The 19,722-nt window shown below is 42.7% G+C and overlaps 1 protein-coding gene across 3 annotated transcripts in view; it reads left to right on the top strand.

Annotated features, from left to right (window-relative positions):
- Positions 1–21: 21 nt before the first annotated feature.
- LOC124036229 (E3 ubiquitin-protein ligase DTX1-like) overlaps positions 22–19,722 on the top strand; it is a 75,480-nt gene continuing 55,779 nt past the window's right edge. The window contains exons 1-2 of one of the 3 annotated variants that reach the window (XM_046350515.1): positions 22–136; positions 3,212–3,886. In XM_046350515.1, the coding sequence (XP_046206471.1) occupies positions 3,628–3,886 (259 nt within the window). In that variant the 5' untranslated portion in view covers positions 22–136; positions 3,212–3,627. The other 2 variants (XM_046350514.1, XM_046350513.1) reach the window with 2 other exon arrangements.

Below are 19,722 nucleotides of genomic sequence, written 5' to 3'. Positions count from 1 at the left end.
TACTAACGTGGTGTGTGTTGGGAAGAATCTAACCTCTGTCATAGGCTTTCACCATGTCAGCGAAGCCTGGAAGCAGAACTTTGGAAGAATCTGAAGCGGAAACTGCTTGAGGTTTCAGGCTGCCAGTGGACATAGGGTGAGAAATAGGTCATTAATAGCTGTGTTTTTTGCAACTATTGAAACACTGAGTGTGGACAAAAGAATACCAAAATTTTCACACTGTCATGCTGTTATTAATATAGCACAAGTAATCTAAAGTAGGTATTTGATAATTCATTTAGATTTGGTCTATTATTGGTAGTAATGTGTGGGATACATCTTTCTGTGTCTAAATGAAAACAACTAGTTTCCACAAACACTCATCAGGTTTGCCATAGACATGGGCAGCCCTGCTTACTACTTTACATCTGTGTCACACTCTGCCCATGAGATTGGTTTTCCAAGAGACAGGTTCAGATCCGGTTCAGATCCCACCTGTGTGTAGTTGACATGAGACAGGGTCACGGTCTCATGATGAGGTAGCCCTTCATGCGACTTCAAAATCAGTGTCTCCCTCCGCCCAAAAGGGAATTACCTATTGGGCTAACTGTTAAGACATTGGTTTCTTCTGTGGAAAATCCGGTTTCAGATCCCGGCTGTGAATGGCATCCAACGGTGGGGTCTTCTTTCGTGGGAGAGGAGGTCAAAGGGGGGTGAATGTAGCGGACATTAGTTGCACTCAAAGTCTCGTGATGTAGCCCTGCCTGTTACTTCTAAATCACTGTCGCCCAAAAGGGAACCAAGACGTTGGATTCTTGGGTGGGAGATTGCGCCCGTGAGTCATAGATTTGCACTCTGTTACCACTCATTCGAATTCCCTCTTTCCAGAAGTCTGCTCTAAAGCCAGCAGAGGTCGTCTTTTCACAGACAATCAATGGTGAGCCAAATAAGGCGGATAGATGTGTGAAACAGACAAGCACAGCATGAGTGACGTCTGGAGGCAGGATATGTAATAAACAAGTGATCACACTGTACTGTACAAATTCAATCCCTAGGTTATTTATGAAGAAGAGGACTGGCCCAACTAGTCTATATAGTGCATATTCTACGTATTGTTTTAGGCAGAAAAGGGCTCCATGTTGTATCAGAGAAGGTTGGAAGATGTGGAGAAAGACAGTTTATGGGGATGGAAGAACTTGTGGGCCGTTTTTGACTCTTAATTTACAATACTTGATGAGTGAAATAAATGCAATTTGCTTAGGACCAATCAAATTTAATTACTCGTGGAAGTGTTTACCTCTAGCCTACATTTCCATATCTAGACACAAGATGTCACTATACTATCAGTACAGACTGGCAAAACCAAACATGTACTTTAAAATACCAAATGAAGCATAGGATAGAGAACAAAGGCCTAGAGATTGAGGAGATACAGCCAGATAAGGGCTTGAACCATAGGGTTACAGAGCAAGTACACTACCTCCTGACATTTAGGCCTACAGATCCAGACCTCTTGGCAGAGACAGTAGCAATTTACATGATTCGGGACAGAGAGAGATGGAGAGAGAGCGCACGCAGTTAGAGGTGCAAACATGGGAAACCAGAGATAATCCCACCGCTGCCATCAACGTGGCGAACATATCAAGTTCGCTATGATAAAGTCAAGTTCTTAACAAAAGTCATGTGTAGAAAAATCCTCTGCCGCGAAAGTGGTGCTTTCTGTTAGGTTTATCTCTATAGCGTACTATTTTATCTTAAAGTTGTGGAGCAACAGTCCAGTGCTGTGATGCACACACCGCAGGCTTTTCTCCCGGACTCAGCTTGGGTCTACCGAATGTAGGCGAAGGAAATTCAATGGAAGCGTTCAGATCAAAGCGTTGAAAATGACCGATTTCATGCAAATATTTGTTTATTTATTTGATGAGAAAAAATATAGTTGATTTCGTTCATTTACATGGGCAATATTTTGCTGTTTTTAGAACAGACTGTTCACCGTCGTCTCATTTTCACTTCAGCGATACAACATCTCCCTGTCATTTTTCCACAACGCAACGCGATTACGCGCGCAGCCAAGGTAATAGTAGAGATTTTCTTGGTCAGCATCACAGGTGCTCGTGGACCGTTGTGCGTAATTTTCGACCACTTTTGCATGTTCAGTTTATGAGCGAATTAATTGAATATATCTAAGGGGGAAACCACCAGACCAGTCCTATATCAATAATGGCTCCGCACCTCAAACGTTCGGGTGATTGTAATTGGGGCATGCGTTTTATTGTTTATCCATAGCAGGCTGTTGGAGTTCGGATAAACTGAGATGCATAGAACGGAAAAATGCAAATAATTGGAAATAACACCCGGCACTGCTTGATTATAAGGCAATTCATCATCTGAAATATATTTTTATTTGTAATTTATGGGAGGACATATCACAGGTTTGAATAACGCTACTGTCCTGAAGAATCGAATACCGTTTTTGTAAGTATTCCTGCGTTATACTAAATCACAACCTATGATTTGATTTGCGCCTGTTTATTTTTGCTTGAATTTGCAATAGGCAACATTCGCCTCGATCACAACCTACAGGTCTGTCTGCCGACCAAAATAGGCAATCATTGCAAACTCGACGGGATTAGAACAAAACCTCGATTATTATTACAATGGTTTATCGAGTCCAGCCAAAATTGTGCTTGGACGTAGCTATACTTATATATATATATATATATATTTTTTTTTATGTATAATTAAGATCTCGGTAGCCTAGTATGTGTTGGATTAAGCTATAATTATATTCAGCACATAAACACTTAAGAGCTGAATGAGAATGCGAACCCTATATCGAAAAAAAGAGACCTCGATAATATTGTAGAATACCGTTGAGGAATATCGTGCACATGATTGTAAATAATTAATAAATAAGATGTTGTAAATAAATTCCAAAATGAAAAGATAAAGACTCAAATCATCCTTATATTGCTGTTGATATGCTAACATATACATTGTGTCATTATACTACCTAGAAATAACTATGCAAAGTATAGGATCCTGGAGCAGCATGCTTATTATGGAGTAATAACACTGAAGTATTAATGGTATCCTTTGAATGTATTTAAATCATCATGTTTTTGTTGCCATTTTTCCTTTTAGTTAAGTCAGCTCAGGACAAATCCTACCAATGTGCATTTTCTATCTGTTTTTTTATGTCACATTCTTTCCTGTCTCCTGTCTGATTTAGAGTGTATATCCCATGTTCATCTGCTTGGGTTTTCTGAGACTGCTCCGGTTGTATACTTCTGCAAAGCTCATCAACAGCATCATCTGCCACTTCAAACACATCAAGCCATAAGAGGAGGGAGCTGAACTGCTTTTGGCATTTCAAAAAGAGGCTGGTTAAAGAAACTGCAGTGGAAAAGTACCTTCAGGATGACAGTGAGTTTCTTCTAAGTGAACTAGATGACTCCACTGGACCTGTGCCCTGGAAACATCACCATTTGACCGAGGACTATCAGAGTGACTGCTGACATCAAAGTTTTAATTGTTGTTTGAAAAAAGAAGAACAAATGCTTGGGCATCTCTGGTGGCCTGCTGGGTAGCAGTGGTCTTCTTGTACCGTAGTAGCAGCAGCTGAACCACGGTTGCCATAGTGGAACAATGGCACGGCCAGGCTCTGGGGTGCTGGTGGGGGTCAACGGGCTGGGGTACCCTCCTCAGAACCTGGCCCGGGTGGTGGTGTGGGAGTGGCTGAACGAACATGGGCGCTGGCGGCCCTACAGCGCGGCAACGTGCCACCACATAGAGAACGTACTGAAGGGGGACGTGCGGGGGACTGTGGTCCTTGGACAGGTGGATGCCCAGCTGGCCTCTTACATCATTGACCTGCAGTCCATGCACCAGTTTAGACAGGACACAGGTAAGAACCAGTCAAAACATCTGTGTCGTTCATTATCATGTGATGCATGTGGGGTCACACACACTTATGTAACTGTATTTCCCCATTATGAACTTCAATTGTAGACGAGATGAACAATGTAAAAGGTGCAGTTCATGCCACAGCATGCTGTACGTATTATTCAGATGTTCATTCTTAGCCAATAGACCCCTCCATTATGGTGTACATTTTCTCTGCAACCTAGCTCAACAAGTTCATATGGAAACCACCCTTGAAGGATGTGCATCTATTTCTGTATTTGCCATACAACCATTTGCGATATTAGCATCTTGGTAGGGGAAACTCCCCCCAATTTTTTGTAGATGCATGCCAGCAAAGCCACAACACAACACTAAACAATACATTAACTGCACTATAGCAAGGCCAAGCGGTGCCCACAAACTGTTAGTGCCTACATAAAGCTGTCCCAACAGCAGAGCTTTCTTTCCAGCACCATGGAGTGAATCCTTACCACTGCTACATCTGGCTATCAGCGGAGCCTTGTCTGGCAGTGAAACAGTTCATTCAGCCTTGTTTACAGCCTTTAAAAAAAACATAGCTGATATGGCTGACCATATATCTCCCTGGCATATTACATCATTTCTGCAGCAGCATATAAGACATTATGGGACTCACCTTGTTGTCCTTCGTTGGAACATTTTGTCATCAGAGATACATATTGTGGGGCTCAAAAACATTATGGGTTGCCACTGCGTACAACAAATTGAATTGAACTCCTTGGGGAAGTCAGGCGAGAGATCCAAATGTACTGGGACCTATCTGAACCACAGGTTGAGATGGGTATTGTTGCTACAACAGAAGATGAAGCACTCCGAGGACCATTAATGCTCATCAGATGAAAAACAAGTTTAACAACCACGTTAATCATTACCTCATCTTCTACGCTTTAATGTCATGACCTTGCCAAAGGTCACCGTGAATGAGGCAGCCAAGCATTTCAAGTGATCGACTGCTGTAATCCTCACTCAATCCAGCGCCATAAAACAGAAAAATGATATTTTCTTTCAGAAAATAACAATGTGAAAGATAATTAGTTTTCACGTTCGGTTTTGATGTTTTATTTTCATGCTTCATCTTCTTGCCTCTTACCAGTACTCACAGTGCTGCCACTCTCAGGTACAAACCTACCAATCATTCATGATTGGAAAAGAAGCATTGACTCCATCTAGTAAATAGAGATACTCTTAGAAATACAGGATAGAGATATCCTATAGATCAGTGATCATCAACTAGTTTCAGCCGCAGGACGATTTCTTTTCTTGAGTGGATGGCCGGGGGGCCAGAACATAATTACAAATCATTTGTAGACTGCAAATTGACCGCAAGAAACCCAAACAGATATAACATTTGACTAAAACATAATCCTTTCAAACCTTGCTTTCATTCGTATACGATCACATATACTGAGTGTACAAAACATTATGAACACCTACACTTTCCATGACATATACTGACCAAGTGAATCCCTTATTGATGTCACTTGTTAAATCCACTCCAACCAGTGTAGATGAAGGGGAGGAGACAGGTTAAATAAGGATTTTTAAGCCTTGAGACATGGAGTGTGTATGTGCCATTCAAATGATGAATGTGCAAGAAAAAATGTAAGTGCCTTTGAACGGGGTGTGGTAGAACTGTGTCAAGAACTGCAACGCCGCTGGGTTTTTCATGCACAACAGTTTCCCATGTGTATCAAGAATGGTCCACCACCCAAAGGACATCCAGCCAACTTGGCACAGCTGTGGGGAGCATTGGAGTCAATATAGGCAAGCATCCTTGTGGAACACTTTCGACACCTTGTAGAGTCAATGCCCCAACGAATTGAGACTGTTCTATATTATTATTTGGCTCAGAAAACTTGGGGCCAAAGGTCACAATCCCAGCAAGAATAAACAGAAACATACTAGGCTTCTGATCCCCCTATAGGTTGTTTGGTCATTGAACTCACAAATGTATCCCACTAAGGTGTTAATTTGCCTGCCTGTGTTGCTTTTGTTTCTTGGACCCGTTTGCTTCTCAGATGTGAGAGTGTTTTTGCCTAAGATTATCAAAGCGTTCCTAACTGAGTTTTAGATGTCAATGCTGCCACAGTGTGTTGTGGGAGAGGATGCACGCATGTGGAGGAGGTCTCAGAAAGCTGTTCTGTCTCAGCTATAGAGAATCCTTTGACACCTCAATTAGCCCAGCAGGCTCATTCACCTGAACAATGAATGTATCATAGTGATTCATTAATTGATGAACCTTCTATGTCCCAATGGCCAGACCTCTATATTAACAGGGCATTGAACATGACACTGTGTCAGAGAGAGTGCTGGAGAGAAAGGGGAGGATATCTCATTGAGTTTTACTAGCTGGTGCATCTCTTTTTTCATAGAATATCAACTCACTCAGCATGAGCAAAACGTTCTTGCTATCCTATAAGCTGTGTAGCTTATGAGGATTGGCACAACAGAACAAATGGTACTTTGAAATTAAATGAATTGTTCAGTTGGATGCAAAGTCATTGGTCTTCTATTGATAGTCACGGTGAAATCATGTTGGCTGGTGTGAATGTGACGAGGCAGTATCTTACTTAGCAGTGCTGCCTGTCACACTTGCCTAAAAGCCTAGGAAAGTGCTGTGGGTGATTTCTGCTGTCCTTGTCGTCGTGTCCTTTGATAGAATAGAGCTGCACATGTGTCTGAGACTGGGTGTCTGAGAGAGAGAGAGCTAGCCAACCGTTTGTCAGCCATTACCATGGTGCTGGGCCTGTGCCTGACGTTTATCGCTCCTCATTGTGCTGTTCTCCGTGTTACCTTCCCCCTCAGCTGGGATAAAACTGTCACAACAGGTTCTGACGGACAGCATCCTGGACACCCACCCCTGGCCCCTCTCCTCCACCTTCTAAAAACTGTGATAGGCTCCTGCAGCTGTGGCTGTCTTCATATAGGGCCCTGGTGAGAGGCTATGTGATATTGATCCATTTAAATGAACGCTGGAATGGGAAACCGTGGCCTCGGCTCTGTTTGTTATGGCTTTCAATACATTTGTTCACAGTGGATGTTTGCTGTGTGAAGGACAAGCGCAAATCCACAATCAACTAGCCTGCTGCAGGGCCTCAGATTGTTCCTCTGGTGGAAGACCATGGTTAATATACCAGTGGTGCTGCTGTCTACTGCAGCTGTGGATGGAGCTAGAGGCTGAAAACAGCAGTGTCGGGGTCGGACTACTGCATTCGGGGCCCCGTGGCACCGACTTAAAATGATGCCGTTTTAAAGCAAATTTCTCAACCAGCTTAATGAGGTAGTCACCTGGAATGCATTTCAATTAACAGGTGTGCCTTGTTAAAAGTACATTTGTGGAATTTATTTCCTTCTTAATGTGTTTGAGCCAATCAGTTGTGTTGTGACAAGGTAGGGGGGTACAGAAGATAGCCCTATTTGGTAAAAGACCAAGTCCATATTATGTCAAGAACTGCTCAAAAAGCAAAGAGAGATGACAGTCCATCATTACTTTAAGACATGAAAGTCAGTCAATATGGAACCAGTTTCTTCAATTGTAGTCGCAAAAAACATCAAACGCTATGATGAAACTGGCTCTCATGAGGAACGCCACAGGAATGGAAGACCCAGAATTACCTCTGCTGCAGAGGATAAGTTCATTAGAGTTACCAGGCTCAGAAATTGCAGCCCAAATAAATGCTTCACAGATTTCAAGTAACAGACACATCTCAACATCAACTGTTCAGAAGAGACTGTGTGAATCAGGCCTTCATGGTTGAATTGCTACAAAGAAACCACTACTAAAGGACAGAAATAATAAGAAGAAACTTGCTTGGGCCAATAAACACAAGCAATGGACATTAGACGGGTGGAAATTGTCCATTGGTCTGGAGTCCAAATTTGAGATTTTTGGTTCCAACTGCCATGTCTTTGTGAGACCCGGTGTGGGTGAATGGATGATCTCTGCATTTGTATTTCTCACCGTAAAGCATGAAAGAGGAGGTGTTATGGTGTGGGGATGCTTTGCTGGTGACCCTGTCTGTGATTTATTTAGAATTCAAGGCACACTTAACCAGCATGCCTACCACAGCATTCTGCAGCGATATGCCATCCCTCCTGGACTTAGTGGGACTCTCATTTGTTTTTCAACAGTACAATGACCCAACACACCTCCAGGCTCTGTAAGGCCTATTTTACCAAGAAGGAGAGTGATGGAGTGCTGCATCAGATGACCTGGCCTCCACAATCACCCAACCCGATGGTTTGGGATGAGTTGGACCGCAAGGTGAAGGAAAAGCAGCCAACAAGTGGTCAGCATATGACTGTTGAAAAAGTATTCCAGGTGAAGCTGGTTGAGAGAATGCCAAGAGTGTGCAAAGCTGTCATCAAAGCAAAGGGTGGCAACTTTGAAGAATCTCAAATATAAAGTATATATATACTGCTTCTTAACACAGCGCCATCCAACCCGGAAGCCAGCCGCACCAATGTGTCAGAGGAAACACTGTGCACCTGGCAACCTTGGTTAGCGCGAGTTACCGGTTACCGGCCCGCCACAGGAGTCGCTGGTGCACGATGAGACAAGGATTTCCCTACCGGCCAAACCGGACAACGCTAGGCCAATTGTGCGTCGCCCCACGGACCTCCCGGTCGCGGCCGGTTACAACAGAGCCTGGGCGCGAACCTAGAGTCTCTGGTGGCACAACTAGCACTGCAGTACAGCGCCCTTAACCACTGCGCCACCCGGGAGGCGGAAAGACAATCATTAACCAAGTTGTCCTTACCATGGACATGTCTGTTTTCAAAGGGCAAATCTTGCGATGTGAGACTCCAGTGAAGGAGTCGGCTGTTCGTGAAGCTCTAGGGGTAGAGGCCATTACATAAAACTGGAAGTACTGAAGAGCCAGTACCAAAGCGAGTGTCTCCTTGATATTTGAGTCGTGTTTTTGATATGTCTCAAGGAAGAGTACGTGCCTCGGGGGCCCCGGGGCACGTGCTCTGCGTGCCCGTTTGGTAATCCGGCCCTGAGCAGCGTTGTGTTACGCTTGTGTGTCCATGGTGTCCTAGCAGGAGTGTGAGTGATGGAGTGCTCTGTCAGTTGGATGGTGTGTGTCCTCTCTACACACTCTCCGGGATCTGGATAGTCTCCTGTGGCTTTGGGCAAAACCGTTCCTCCTATGGGTGGGATCCAGACCATAGACCTACACGCACCAAGCCCATACTACCAGAATGAGAGAGCAGCAGCTCTATTTGAACTCCTCTCCCTGTAATCAGTGGAGGATGACGGCAGCAGCAGCCACCACAGCCTGTGCAGCAGGGCCCTTCTATCAGCCTGCCCAGCACATCTGCGTGCTGTTGTCATTCTAAACACAGGGTTTACACAGTGCTCAGCTCAGCACTGGCTTGTGAAGAGAAGGTACCAGTCTATGGTGAAGTGTAAAAAAAAATGGATTGCGTGCGCACAGGCTTACAGGGCTGCCTAATTTGTGGAAGTATCTCTGGCTGGAGGCTGGGAATGGGTTGGCTCACATCCAAAGTGGATCGATCCATTCCCCTCCCCAGAGGGGTGTTTGAAGCTCTAAACACTGCTCTGGACTGATCCTCTTTCACTCCACCCACTCCCATAGCACAACACATGGGCTTATCAGCCATCTCTATTGGACCCCAACACTCTCCCTGCCACTGGCCAGTGATAGGGTTCAATGCTGCCTCACCACTGTTTACCTCTCATTCTCCTGATGATGGAAAGCCAATGTAATAAACACTTATGCACCACACGCAGGCATGTAACACTACATGACTTTTACATATGCAGATCATGACATTAGGCACACACAAACTGTTGTTTGTAATTTCATTCCATGAGATGTAACCTTTACATGGAATTCAAACTCAACAGCAGCAGAATTCAAACTCCACAGCAGCTTATGACTAATCAAAATGTAGAACTTGACTACGTCATGTTATGCTATGACTTTAAAGACATTGTATCATTCTTATATACAGTCGTGGCCAAAAGTTTTGAGAAAGACACAAATATTAATTTCCACAAAGTTTGCTGCTTCAGTGTCTTTAGATATTTTTGTCAGTTGTTACTATGGAATACTGAAGTATAATTACAAGCATTGCATAAGTGTCAAAGGCTTTTATTGACAATTACATGAAGTTCATGCAAAGAGTCAATATTTGCAGTGTTGACCCTTCTTTTTCAAGACCTCTGCAATCCGCCCTGGCATGCTGTCAATTAACTTCTGGGCCACATCCTGACTGATGGCAGCCCATTCCCTACATAATTCTTCAATGCTTGGAGTTTGTCAGAATTTGTGGGGTTTTGTTTGTCCACCCGCCTCTTGAGGATTGACCACAAGTTCTCAATGGGATTAAGGTCTGGGCAGTTTCCTGGCCATGGACCCAAAATATTGATGTTTTGTTCCCTGAGCCACTTAGTTATCACTTTTGCCTTATGGCAAAGTGCACAATCATGCTGGAAAAGGCATTGTTCATCACCAAACTGTTCCTGGATGGTTGGGAGAAGTTGCTCTTGGAGGATGTGTTGGTACCATTCTTTATTCATGGCTGTGTTCTTAGGCAAAATTGTGAGCGAGCCCATTCCCTTGGCTGAGAAGCAACCCCACACGTGAATGGTCTCAGGATGCTTTACTGCTGGCATGACACAGTGTAACGGCGTTCGTTTGTTGAAGGAGAGTCGGACCAAAATGCAGCATGGTGGGCACTCATGTTCTTTAATGACGAATAGCGAATACATGAAACAACTATACAAATACAAAACAACAAACGGAACGTGAAAACCTATACAGCCTGTCTGGTGACCAACTACACAGAGACAGGAACAATCACCCACAAAATACACAGTGAAACCCCGGCTACCTAAATATGGTTCCCAATCAGATACAACGAGAATCACCTGACTCTGATTGAGAACCGCCTCAGGCAGCCAAGCCTATGCTAGACACACCCCTAATCAACCACAATCCCAATGCCTACAAAAAAACAATACGACAACACAATAAACCCATGTCACACCCTGGCCTGAACAAATAATTAAAGAAAACACAAAATACTAAGACCAAGGCGTGACACACAGGACTGATGGTAGCGCTCACCTTGTCTTCTCCGGACAAGCTTTTTTCCGGATGTCCCAAACAATCGGAAAGGGGTTCATCAGAGAAAATGACTTTACCCCAGTCCTCAGCAGTCCAATCCCTGTACCTTTTGCAGAATCAGTCTGTCCCTGATGTTTTTTCTGGAGATAATTGGCTTTTCTGCTGCCCTTGACACCAGGCCATCCTCCAAAAGTCTTCACCTCACTGTGCATGCAGATGCACTCACACCTGCCTGCTGCCATTCCTGAGCAAGCTCTGTTCTGGTGGTGCCCCGATCCCTCAGCTGAATTAACTTTATGAATGCACCAATTTGTAAGTGGCTCTGGATAAGAGCGTCTGCTAAATGACTTAAATGTAAATGTAATGTAAATGAGACGGTCCTGGCGCTTGCTGGACTTTCTTGGGCATCCTGAAGCCTTCTTCACAACAATTGAACCACTCTCCTTGAAGTTCTTGATGATCCGATAAATGGTTGATTTAGATGCAATCTTACTGGCAGTAATATCTGTAGCTCAGTTGGTAGAGCATGGCGCTTGTAACGCCAGGGTAGTGGGTTCGATCCCCGGGACCACCCATACGTAGAATGTATGCACACATGACTGTAAGTCGCTTTGGATAAAAGCGTCTGCTAAATGGCATATATTATTATTATTATTATTATATTAATATCCTTGCCTGTGAAGCCCTTTTTGTGCAAAGCAATGATGACGACACATGTTTCCTTGCAGATAACCATTATTGACAGAGGAAAAACAATGATTCCAAGCACCACCCTCCTTTTGAAGCTTCCAGTCGGTTATTCAAACTCAATCAGCATGACAGAGTGATCTCCAGCCTTGTCCTCGTCAACACTCACACCTGTGTTAACAAGAGAATCACTGACATGATATCATCTGGTCCTTTTGTGGCAGGGCTGAAATGCAGTGGAAATGTTTTTGGGGGATTCAGTTAATTTGCATGGCAAAGAGGGACTTTGAAATGAATTGCAATCACTCTTCATAACATTCTGGAGTATATGCAAATTGCCATCATACAAACTTAGGCAGCAGACTTTGTGAAAATTAATATTTGTGTCATTCTCAACTTTTGGACACGACTGTGTATATATACAGTTGAATTCGGAAGTTTACATACACCTTAGACAAATACATTTAAACTCATTTTTTCTCAATTCCTGACATTTAATCCTAGTAAAAATTCCTTGTCTTAGGTCAGTTAGGATCACCACATTATTTTAAGAATGTGAAATGTCAGAATAATAGTAGAGCGAATGATTTACTTCAGCTTTTATTTCTTTCATCACATTCCCAGTGGGTCAGAAGTTTACATACACTCAATTAGTATTTGATAGTATTGCCTTTAAATTGTTTAACTTGGGTCAAACATTTCAGGTAGCCTTCCACATGCTTCCCACAATAAATTGGGTGAACTTTGGCCCATTCCTCCTGACAGAGCTGGTGTAACTGAGTCAGCTTTGTAGGCCTCCTTCCTCGCACATGCCTTTTCAGTCCTGCCCACAAATATTCTATAGGATTGAGGTCAGGGCTTTGTGATGGCCACTCCAATACCTTGACTTTGTTGTCCTTAAGCCATTTGCCACAACTTTGGAAGTATGTTTGGGGTCATTGTCAATTTGGAAGATCCATTTGCGACCAAGCTTTATCTTCCTGACTGATGTCTTGAGATGTTGCTTAAATATATCCACATAATTTACCTCCCTCATGATGCAATCTATTTTGTGAAGTGCACCAGTCCCCCCTGCAGCAAAGCATCCCCACAACATGATGATGCCACCCCTGTGCATCACGGTTGGGATGGTATTTTTCGGCTGGCGACCCCCTTTTTCATCCAAACATAACGATGGTCATTATGTCTAAACAGTTCTATTTTTGTTTCATCAGACCAGAGAACATTTCTACAAATGTCCCCATGTGCAGTTGCAAACCGTAGTATAGCTTTTTTATGGCATGTTTTGAAGCAGTGGTTTCTTCCTTGCTGAGCGGCCTTTCAGGTTATGTCGATATAAGAATTGTTTTTACTGTGGATATAGATACTTTTGTACCTGTTTCCTCCAGCATCTTCACAGGGTTCTTTACTGTTGTTCTGGGATTGATTTGCACTTTTTGCACCAAAGTACGTTCATTTCTAGGAGACAGAACGCATCTCCTTCCTGAGCGGTATGACAGTTGTGTGGTCCCATGGTGTTTATACTTGCGTACTATTGTTTGTACAAATAAACGTGGTACCTTCAGGCATTTGGAAATTGCTACCAAGGATGAATCAGACTTGTGGAGGTCTACAATTGTTTTCTGAGGTCTTGACTGATTTCTTTTGATTTTCCCATGATGTTAAGCAAAGAGGCACAGAGTTTGAAGGTAGGCCTTGAAATACATCCACAGGTACACCTCCAATTGACTCAAATGATGTCAATTAGCCTATCAGAAGCTTCTAAAGTCATGACATAATTTTCTGGAATTTTCCAAGCTGTTTAAAGGCACAGTCAACTAAGTGTATGTAAACTTCTAACCCACTGGAATTGGCACACAGTGAGTTACAAGTGAAATAATCTGTCTGTAAACAATTGTTGGAAAAATGACTTGTGTCATGTACAAAGTAGATGTCCTAATCGACTTGTCAAAACTGTAGTATGTTAACAAGACATTTGTGGAGTGGTTGAAAAAGTGTTAATGACTCCAACCTAATTGTATGTAAACTTCCAACTTCAACTTTATATATATATATATATATATATATATATATATATATATATATATATATATATATATATATATATATATATATATATATATATATATATAGGTGATTCATTTTTTTCCAGTAATTGAGATTTACATTAGGCTACAGTGTGGGCTGCTTGTCTGACATTCTAGTGTGTGTGACTGACTACAGAGATGAACTCTATCGGAGCGGCTTTGTTCCGTTGCTGTGACCCATGCTAGTGACGTGCTTTGTTTCTCCTCCTTATTTGTTTTGGTATTGCAGACGTGAGAACCTGTTCTCCTCTGACCTGCTTTCTCTGTGCTTGCAATCCTCGATGACTAATTCAAAACGGTTTGGTGGCTTGTGGTGGAAAAAGATACAATTGCAGAAAATTAAAGCTGTCACTTTCCATTTTCATGTGCAGATGACAACCGGCAGTAGCTGCAGTCTTGTTTCTATTGCTTTTGACGGCATCTTGCTGAGTGTGTGTACTGCAGGTGTGTTGGGGGAAGGCAGTGTGTGGTTTCTTTACTAGCCTGCAGTGTGTTTGGGGGATGTTCTGAGAAGGATTCCTGCTACGTGCTACAGGTCGGGTATGACTTGGCGCTCAGCCGTCACCATTTGAAATCAAAACATTATTGACCCACATGTGAACAGGAAGGATGAGCAGAGTGAAGATAAAGGAGGACATGTGTATTAGAAAGGCTACGTGTATGTTTTGCAGGGGGGCTTTTGTAGGGCTAACTCCATCACCCTTCTGTCCTGAACTGAAGGAGAACTGGATGGATCTAATGAGATATCGGACCATTCAATTAGGAGGACCATGGACTATTTCTAATTTCCTGTAAAAGCCTAACTATTATTTGTATTTCCTGTATAGGCCTACCTATTATTTGTATTTCCTGTATATGCCTACCTATTCTTGTGATTTCCTGTATAGGCCTACCGATTCTTGTGATTTCCTGTATAGGCCTACCTATTCTTGTAATTTCCTGTATAGGCCTACCTATTCTTGCCTTTTCCTGTATAGGACTGCCTATTCTTGTAATCCCCTGTGTAGGCCTATCTATTCTTGCCTTTTCCTGTATAGGACTGCCTATTCTTGTAATCCCCTGTGTAGGCCTATCTATTCTTGTCATTTCCTGTATAGGCCTACCTTTTCTTGTCATTCATACTTCTAAATAATTCTGTCTCTCTGAAGACAGAATTATCTGTTTTATTGGAAATAGCACACAATATATGTAAATGGTGTACACGATAATACAGTACAGTTTTATTGTGTACCTGAAAGGAAGGAGGAGAGGGAGAGCTTGATTTTATGTAAACCGTGGATGCGGTGGGAGGGGTGGTGCGTGTTTGTGTGTGCGTGGAAGTGAGTGTGTGATGCCCTCCCTGTCAAGGCAGGAATGTTGTTGAGTGACACAATGGGGTTATGTTGAGCTACAACAGATGTTCTACGCATTGTTAGATAAGACCACGTCAGTGTTACGGTTGTTGAGTGAGAGAAAGAATATTCCTATCTTCTAATGAACACTGGTGTCATGGTTTACAGTCATTACATCCAAAGCTGAGAAGAATAGATGAAGTAAATTAATCTGAAGCTCCCAAGTGAACTCATAACAGCACTTGTACCCCCATATTTGAGAGAAGTTTTAGTTCTGGGAAACCATTTTTATTTTAGCGCACAAAGCAAAGGCCCATGAGAAAGGTGCAGAGAGGAGCTGAGGACTGAGATCCTGAGAGAAAAGGGACAGAGAGAGAGAGAGAGAGAGAGAGGTGGAGTGTTCCCATGATTGTACAACGAGTGTTGGAACAGTTGGAACACCTGCTCTTTCCATGACATAGACTGACCAAGTGAATCCAGGTGAAAGCTATGATACCTTAGTAATGTCACTTATTTATCCACTTCAATTGGTGTAGATGAAGGGGAGGGGACAGATTAGGATTTTTAAGGATTGAGACAATAATTGAGACATGGATTGTGTATGTGTGCAATTCAGAGGGTGAATGGGCAAGACAAAATATTTAAATACCTTTGAACGGGTTATGGTAATAGGTGCCAGGTGCACCGGTTTGAGGGTGTCAAGAACTGCAATGCTGCTGGGTTTTCACGTTCAACAGTTTCCCGTGTGTATCAAGAATGATACACCACCCAAAACACATCCAGCCAACTTGACACAACTGTGGAAAGCATTGGAGTCAACATGGGCCAGAATCCCTGTGGAATGCTTTCGACACCTTGTATAGTCAATGCCCTGATGAATTGAGGTTCTTCTGAGGGCAAAAGGGGATGCAACTCAATAGTAGGAAGGTGCTCGTAATGGTTTGTACTAGAGGTCGACCGATTATGATTTTTCAACGCCGATACCGATTATTGGAGGCCCAAAAAAAGGCAGATACCGATTAATCGTCCGATTTAAAAAATATATATATATTTGTAATAATGACAATTACAACAATACTGAATGAACACTTATTTTATCTGAATATAATACACCAATAAAATCAATTTAGCATCAAATAAAATGAAACATGTTAAGGCTAAAGCTAACGTTTAAGTTCCTTGCTCAGAACATGAGAACATATGAAAGCTGGTGGTTCCTTTTAACAGGAGTCTTCAATATTCCCAGGTAAGAAGTTTTAGGCTGTAGTTATTTTTATAATTATAGGACAATTTCTCTCTATACGATTTGTATTTCAGATACCTCTGACTATTGGATGTTCTTATAGGAACTTTAGTATTGCCAGTGTAACAGTATATCTTCCGTCCCTCTCCTCACCCCTACCTGGGCTCGAACCAGGAACACAACAACAACAGCCACCCTCGAAGCAGCATTACCCATCGCTCCACAAAAGCTGCGGCCCATGCAGAGAAAGGGGAACAACCACTCCAAGTCTCAGAGCTAGGGACGTTTGAAACGCTATTAGCGCGCACCCCGCTAACTAGCTTGCCATTTCACATCGGTTACACCAGCCTAACCTCGGGAGTTGATAGGCTTGAAATCATAAACAGCTCAATGCTTGAAGCACAGCAACGAGCTGCTGGCAAAACGCACGAAAGTGCTGTTTGAATTCATGCTTACGAGCCTGCTGGTGCCTACCATCGCTCAGTCAGACTGCTCTATCAAATATCAAATCATAGACTTAATTATAACATAATAACACACAGAAATACGAGCCTTAGGTCATTAATATGGTCGAATATGGAAACTATCACCTCGAAAACAAGACGTTTATTCTTTCAGTGAAATACGGAACTGTTCCGTATTTTCTCTAACGGGTGGCGTCCATAAGTCTAAATATTCCTGTTACATTGCACAACCTTCAATGTTATGTCATAATTACGTAAACTTCTGGAAAATTAGGCGGCCCAAACTGTTGCATATACACTGACTCTGCAATGAACGCAAGAGAAGTGACACAATTTCACCTGGTTAATATTGCCTGCTAATCTGGATTTCTTTTAGCTAAATATGCAGGTTTAAAAATATATACTTCTGTGTATTGATTTTAAGAAAGGCATTGATGTTTATGGTTAGGTACATTCGAGCAACTATTGTGCATTTCTCGCAAATGCGCTTTTGTTAAATCATCCCCCGTTTGGTGAAATTGGCTGTCTTTGTTAGGAAGAAATTGTCTTCACAGAATTCGCAACGAGCCAGGTTAGCAGACAATATTAACTAAATATGCAGGTTTAAAAAGATATACTTGTGTATTGATTTTAAGAAAGGCATTGATGTTTATTGTTAGGTACACATTGGAGCAAGACGGTCCTTTTTCGTGATTACGCACCGCATCGATTATATGCAACGCAGGACACACTAGATAAATGAGTAATACCATCAACCATGTGTAGTTAACTAGCGATTAAGATTGATTGATTGTTTTTTATAAGATAAGTATAGTGCTAGCTAGCAACTTACCTTGGCTTCTTACTGCATTCGCGTAACAGGCAGTCTCCTCGTGGAGTGCAATGTAATCGGATGGTTTAGAGCGTTGGACTAGTTAACTGTAAGGTTGCAAGATTGAATCCCAGAGGTAAAAGGTAAAAATCTGTCATTCTGCCGCTGAACAAGGCAGTTAACCCACCGTTCCTAGGACGTCAGTGAAAATAAGAATGTGTTCTTAACTGACTTGCCCAGTTAAATAAAGGATAAATAAAGGTGTAAAAAAAAAATGGCCAAATCGGTGTCCAAAAAAATACCGATTTCCAATTGTTATGAAAATGCAAAATTCCGATGAATCGTTCGACCTCTATTTTGTACACTCAGTGACAGCCATGAAAGAGGGGAGCACAAAGACAAGAACCAGACAGAAACACAGGGCAGGTGTGATTTCTCTTTTACATCCTCTTTCCATGTTTGTCTCTTTATCCATTCTCTCCTTTTTCCAGTTCCACCCTCCCCTGTTCACTCTGGATAGAAGTCAGCTTTCCACCTCATCTGGTCCTTCAGAACGTTACTTTATTATTTTGCCATTGTCTCTGTTTATATCACATCAATGCAAAAGTACTGCAAGATCTAATCAAATGTACAGGTTCACATTCTAACATGAGGCGGCTACACGGCATCTCTGTATATGGAACAGAAAGACAGTTTATGAAGACTGAGTCTTTCAGAATCAAACAACTGTCCTAGCCTCCTGATCTCCATCACCACGTCATGGTTCCTTTTCTGGAATGGGGACATGTAGCTCTGGGATACTGTTCCAATCTCTAGCAGCTTGGAGAGGTAGTAGCTTACTACAACACTTGTAGCTCAATGTCCAGACCAGGCCCTTCGTGAAAGTGACCCTATGGCCCCCTTTATTCCTGGACCTTGGGGCTGTAGTGTTTGTAGTTCTTGGTGTGGTCCTGCAAGTGATTGAGGTAAGCGGACTGGGCGCTGGGCACTGGAAATGGTAGCAGCTGCTCTGGCTTGGCAGCCTGGCACATGCAGAAGCACAGTTAGACACCCAGGGCATCTTCCCCTCCTCTCAACCTCTAATCCGATGAGTCAACACTTTTAACTTCTGAGGTGGATATCTGTCTCTTTCATCGCCCGTAGGGCAGCGCACAATTAGCCCAGGGTCGTCCAGGTTAGGGTTTGTTCGGGGATGGCCGTCATTGTAAATAAGAATTTGTTCTTAACTGGCTAGTTAAATAAAGGTTAAATCAAATGTATGAAATAAATATCGAGCCAAACCTTTTAAAGCTGCTCTCTGCCAGTGCTTTCCTTATCAGGGCCAATCTAGGAGGTCACTCAGATTTAAGCCTCCCCTCTCTCTCGCTCCTTCATGCTCACTCTCACTCACTCACCACTGCTGTGAATATGAATGAGGCCCACCCGCCTCTCTCCCTCTAAACAACTCCATTAAGGTCTCCCTCTCTGCTGCCTGGTTTAATCTATCACCATCTTCTGTGTGTCAGAGGGACACTGGTGGTGAAGCTGTGAGTGCCAGGGTTGACTCTTGGGGTGCCCTAAAATAGTGATCTGGACTAATGTTTTTATGTTTGAGTTGGACCAATGTGCTAGTGGGGTTAGTCAGGTTTGTTAAAATCCAGAGCACCCATACTTAACCTGGTCTGTAGATGTGGGTGTTTGATGGGAAGGTACTTTGAGACTACAACCCACCATGGACTAAAATTAAAGGCAGGAGGTATATCTTTTTTGTTACCATGTGTTTGATCTGTGCAGTCACAGAACATGATTGATGAAGTTAACATTTAATCAATTTTGGTAACAGATGCTCGAATGAATCCATTAGAGCCTCAAGTCTCTATTTCAGCCATACAGCAGAACAAAACGATCGTTAGGGACTTGTCATGTTAAAGGTGACAAAGGAATGATAAGTCAGCACTGGTGTCTTTGATCAGTAGGGTATGTGATCATTAGTGCAGAAAGATCATTGTTTGACTCAGAGCAGAGCTGTATTAAGGGAGCTTTGCACAGCTAGCTTAGAGCACATGGCTCCCCTTGATCACTGACAGTACAGATCT

This window comes from Oncorhynchus gorbuscha, linkage group LG05 (genome assembly GCF_021184085.1).
Source record: "Oncorhynchus gorbuscha isolate QuinsamMale2020 ecotype Even-year linkage group LG05, OgorEven_v1.0, whole genome shotgun sequence".
In the NCBI taxonomy this organism is placed as follows: Eukaryota; Metazoa; Chordata; class Actinopteri; order Salmoniformes; family Salmonidae; genus Oncorhynchus; species Oncorhynchus gorbuscha.
This window is presented reverse-complemented; position numbering and strand designations above follow the sequence as displayed.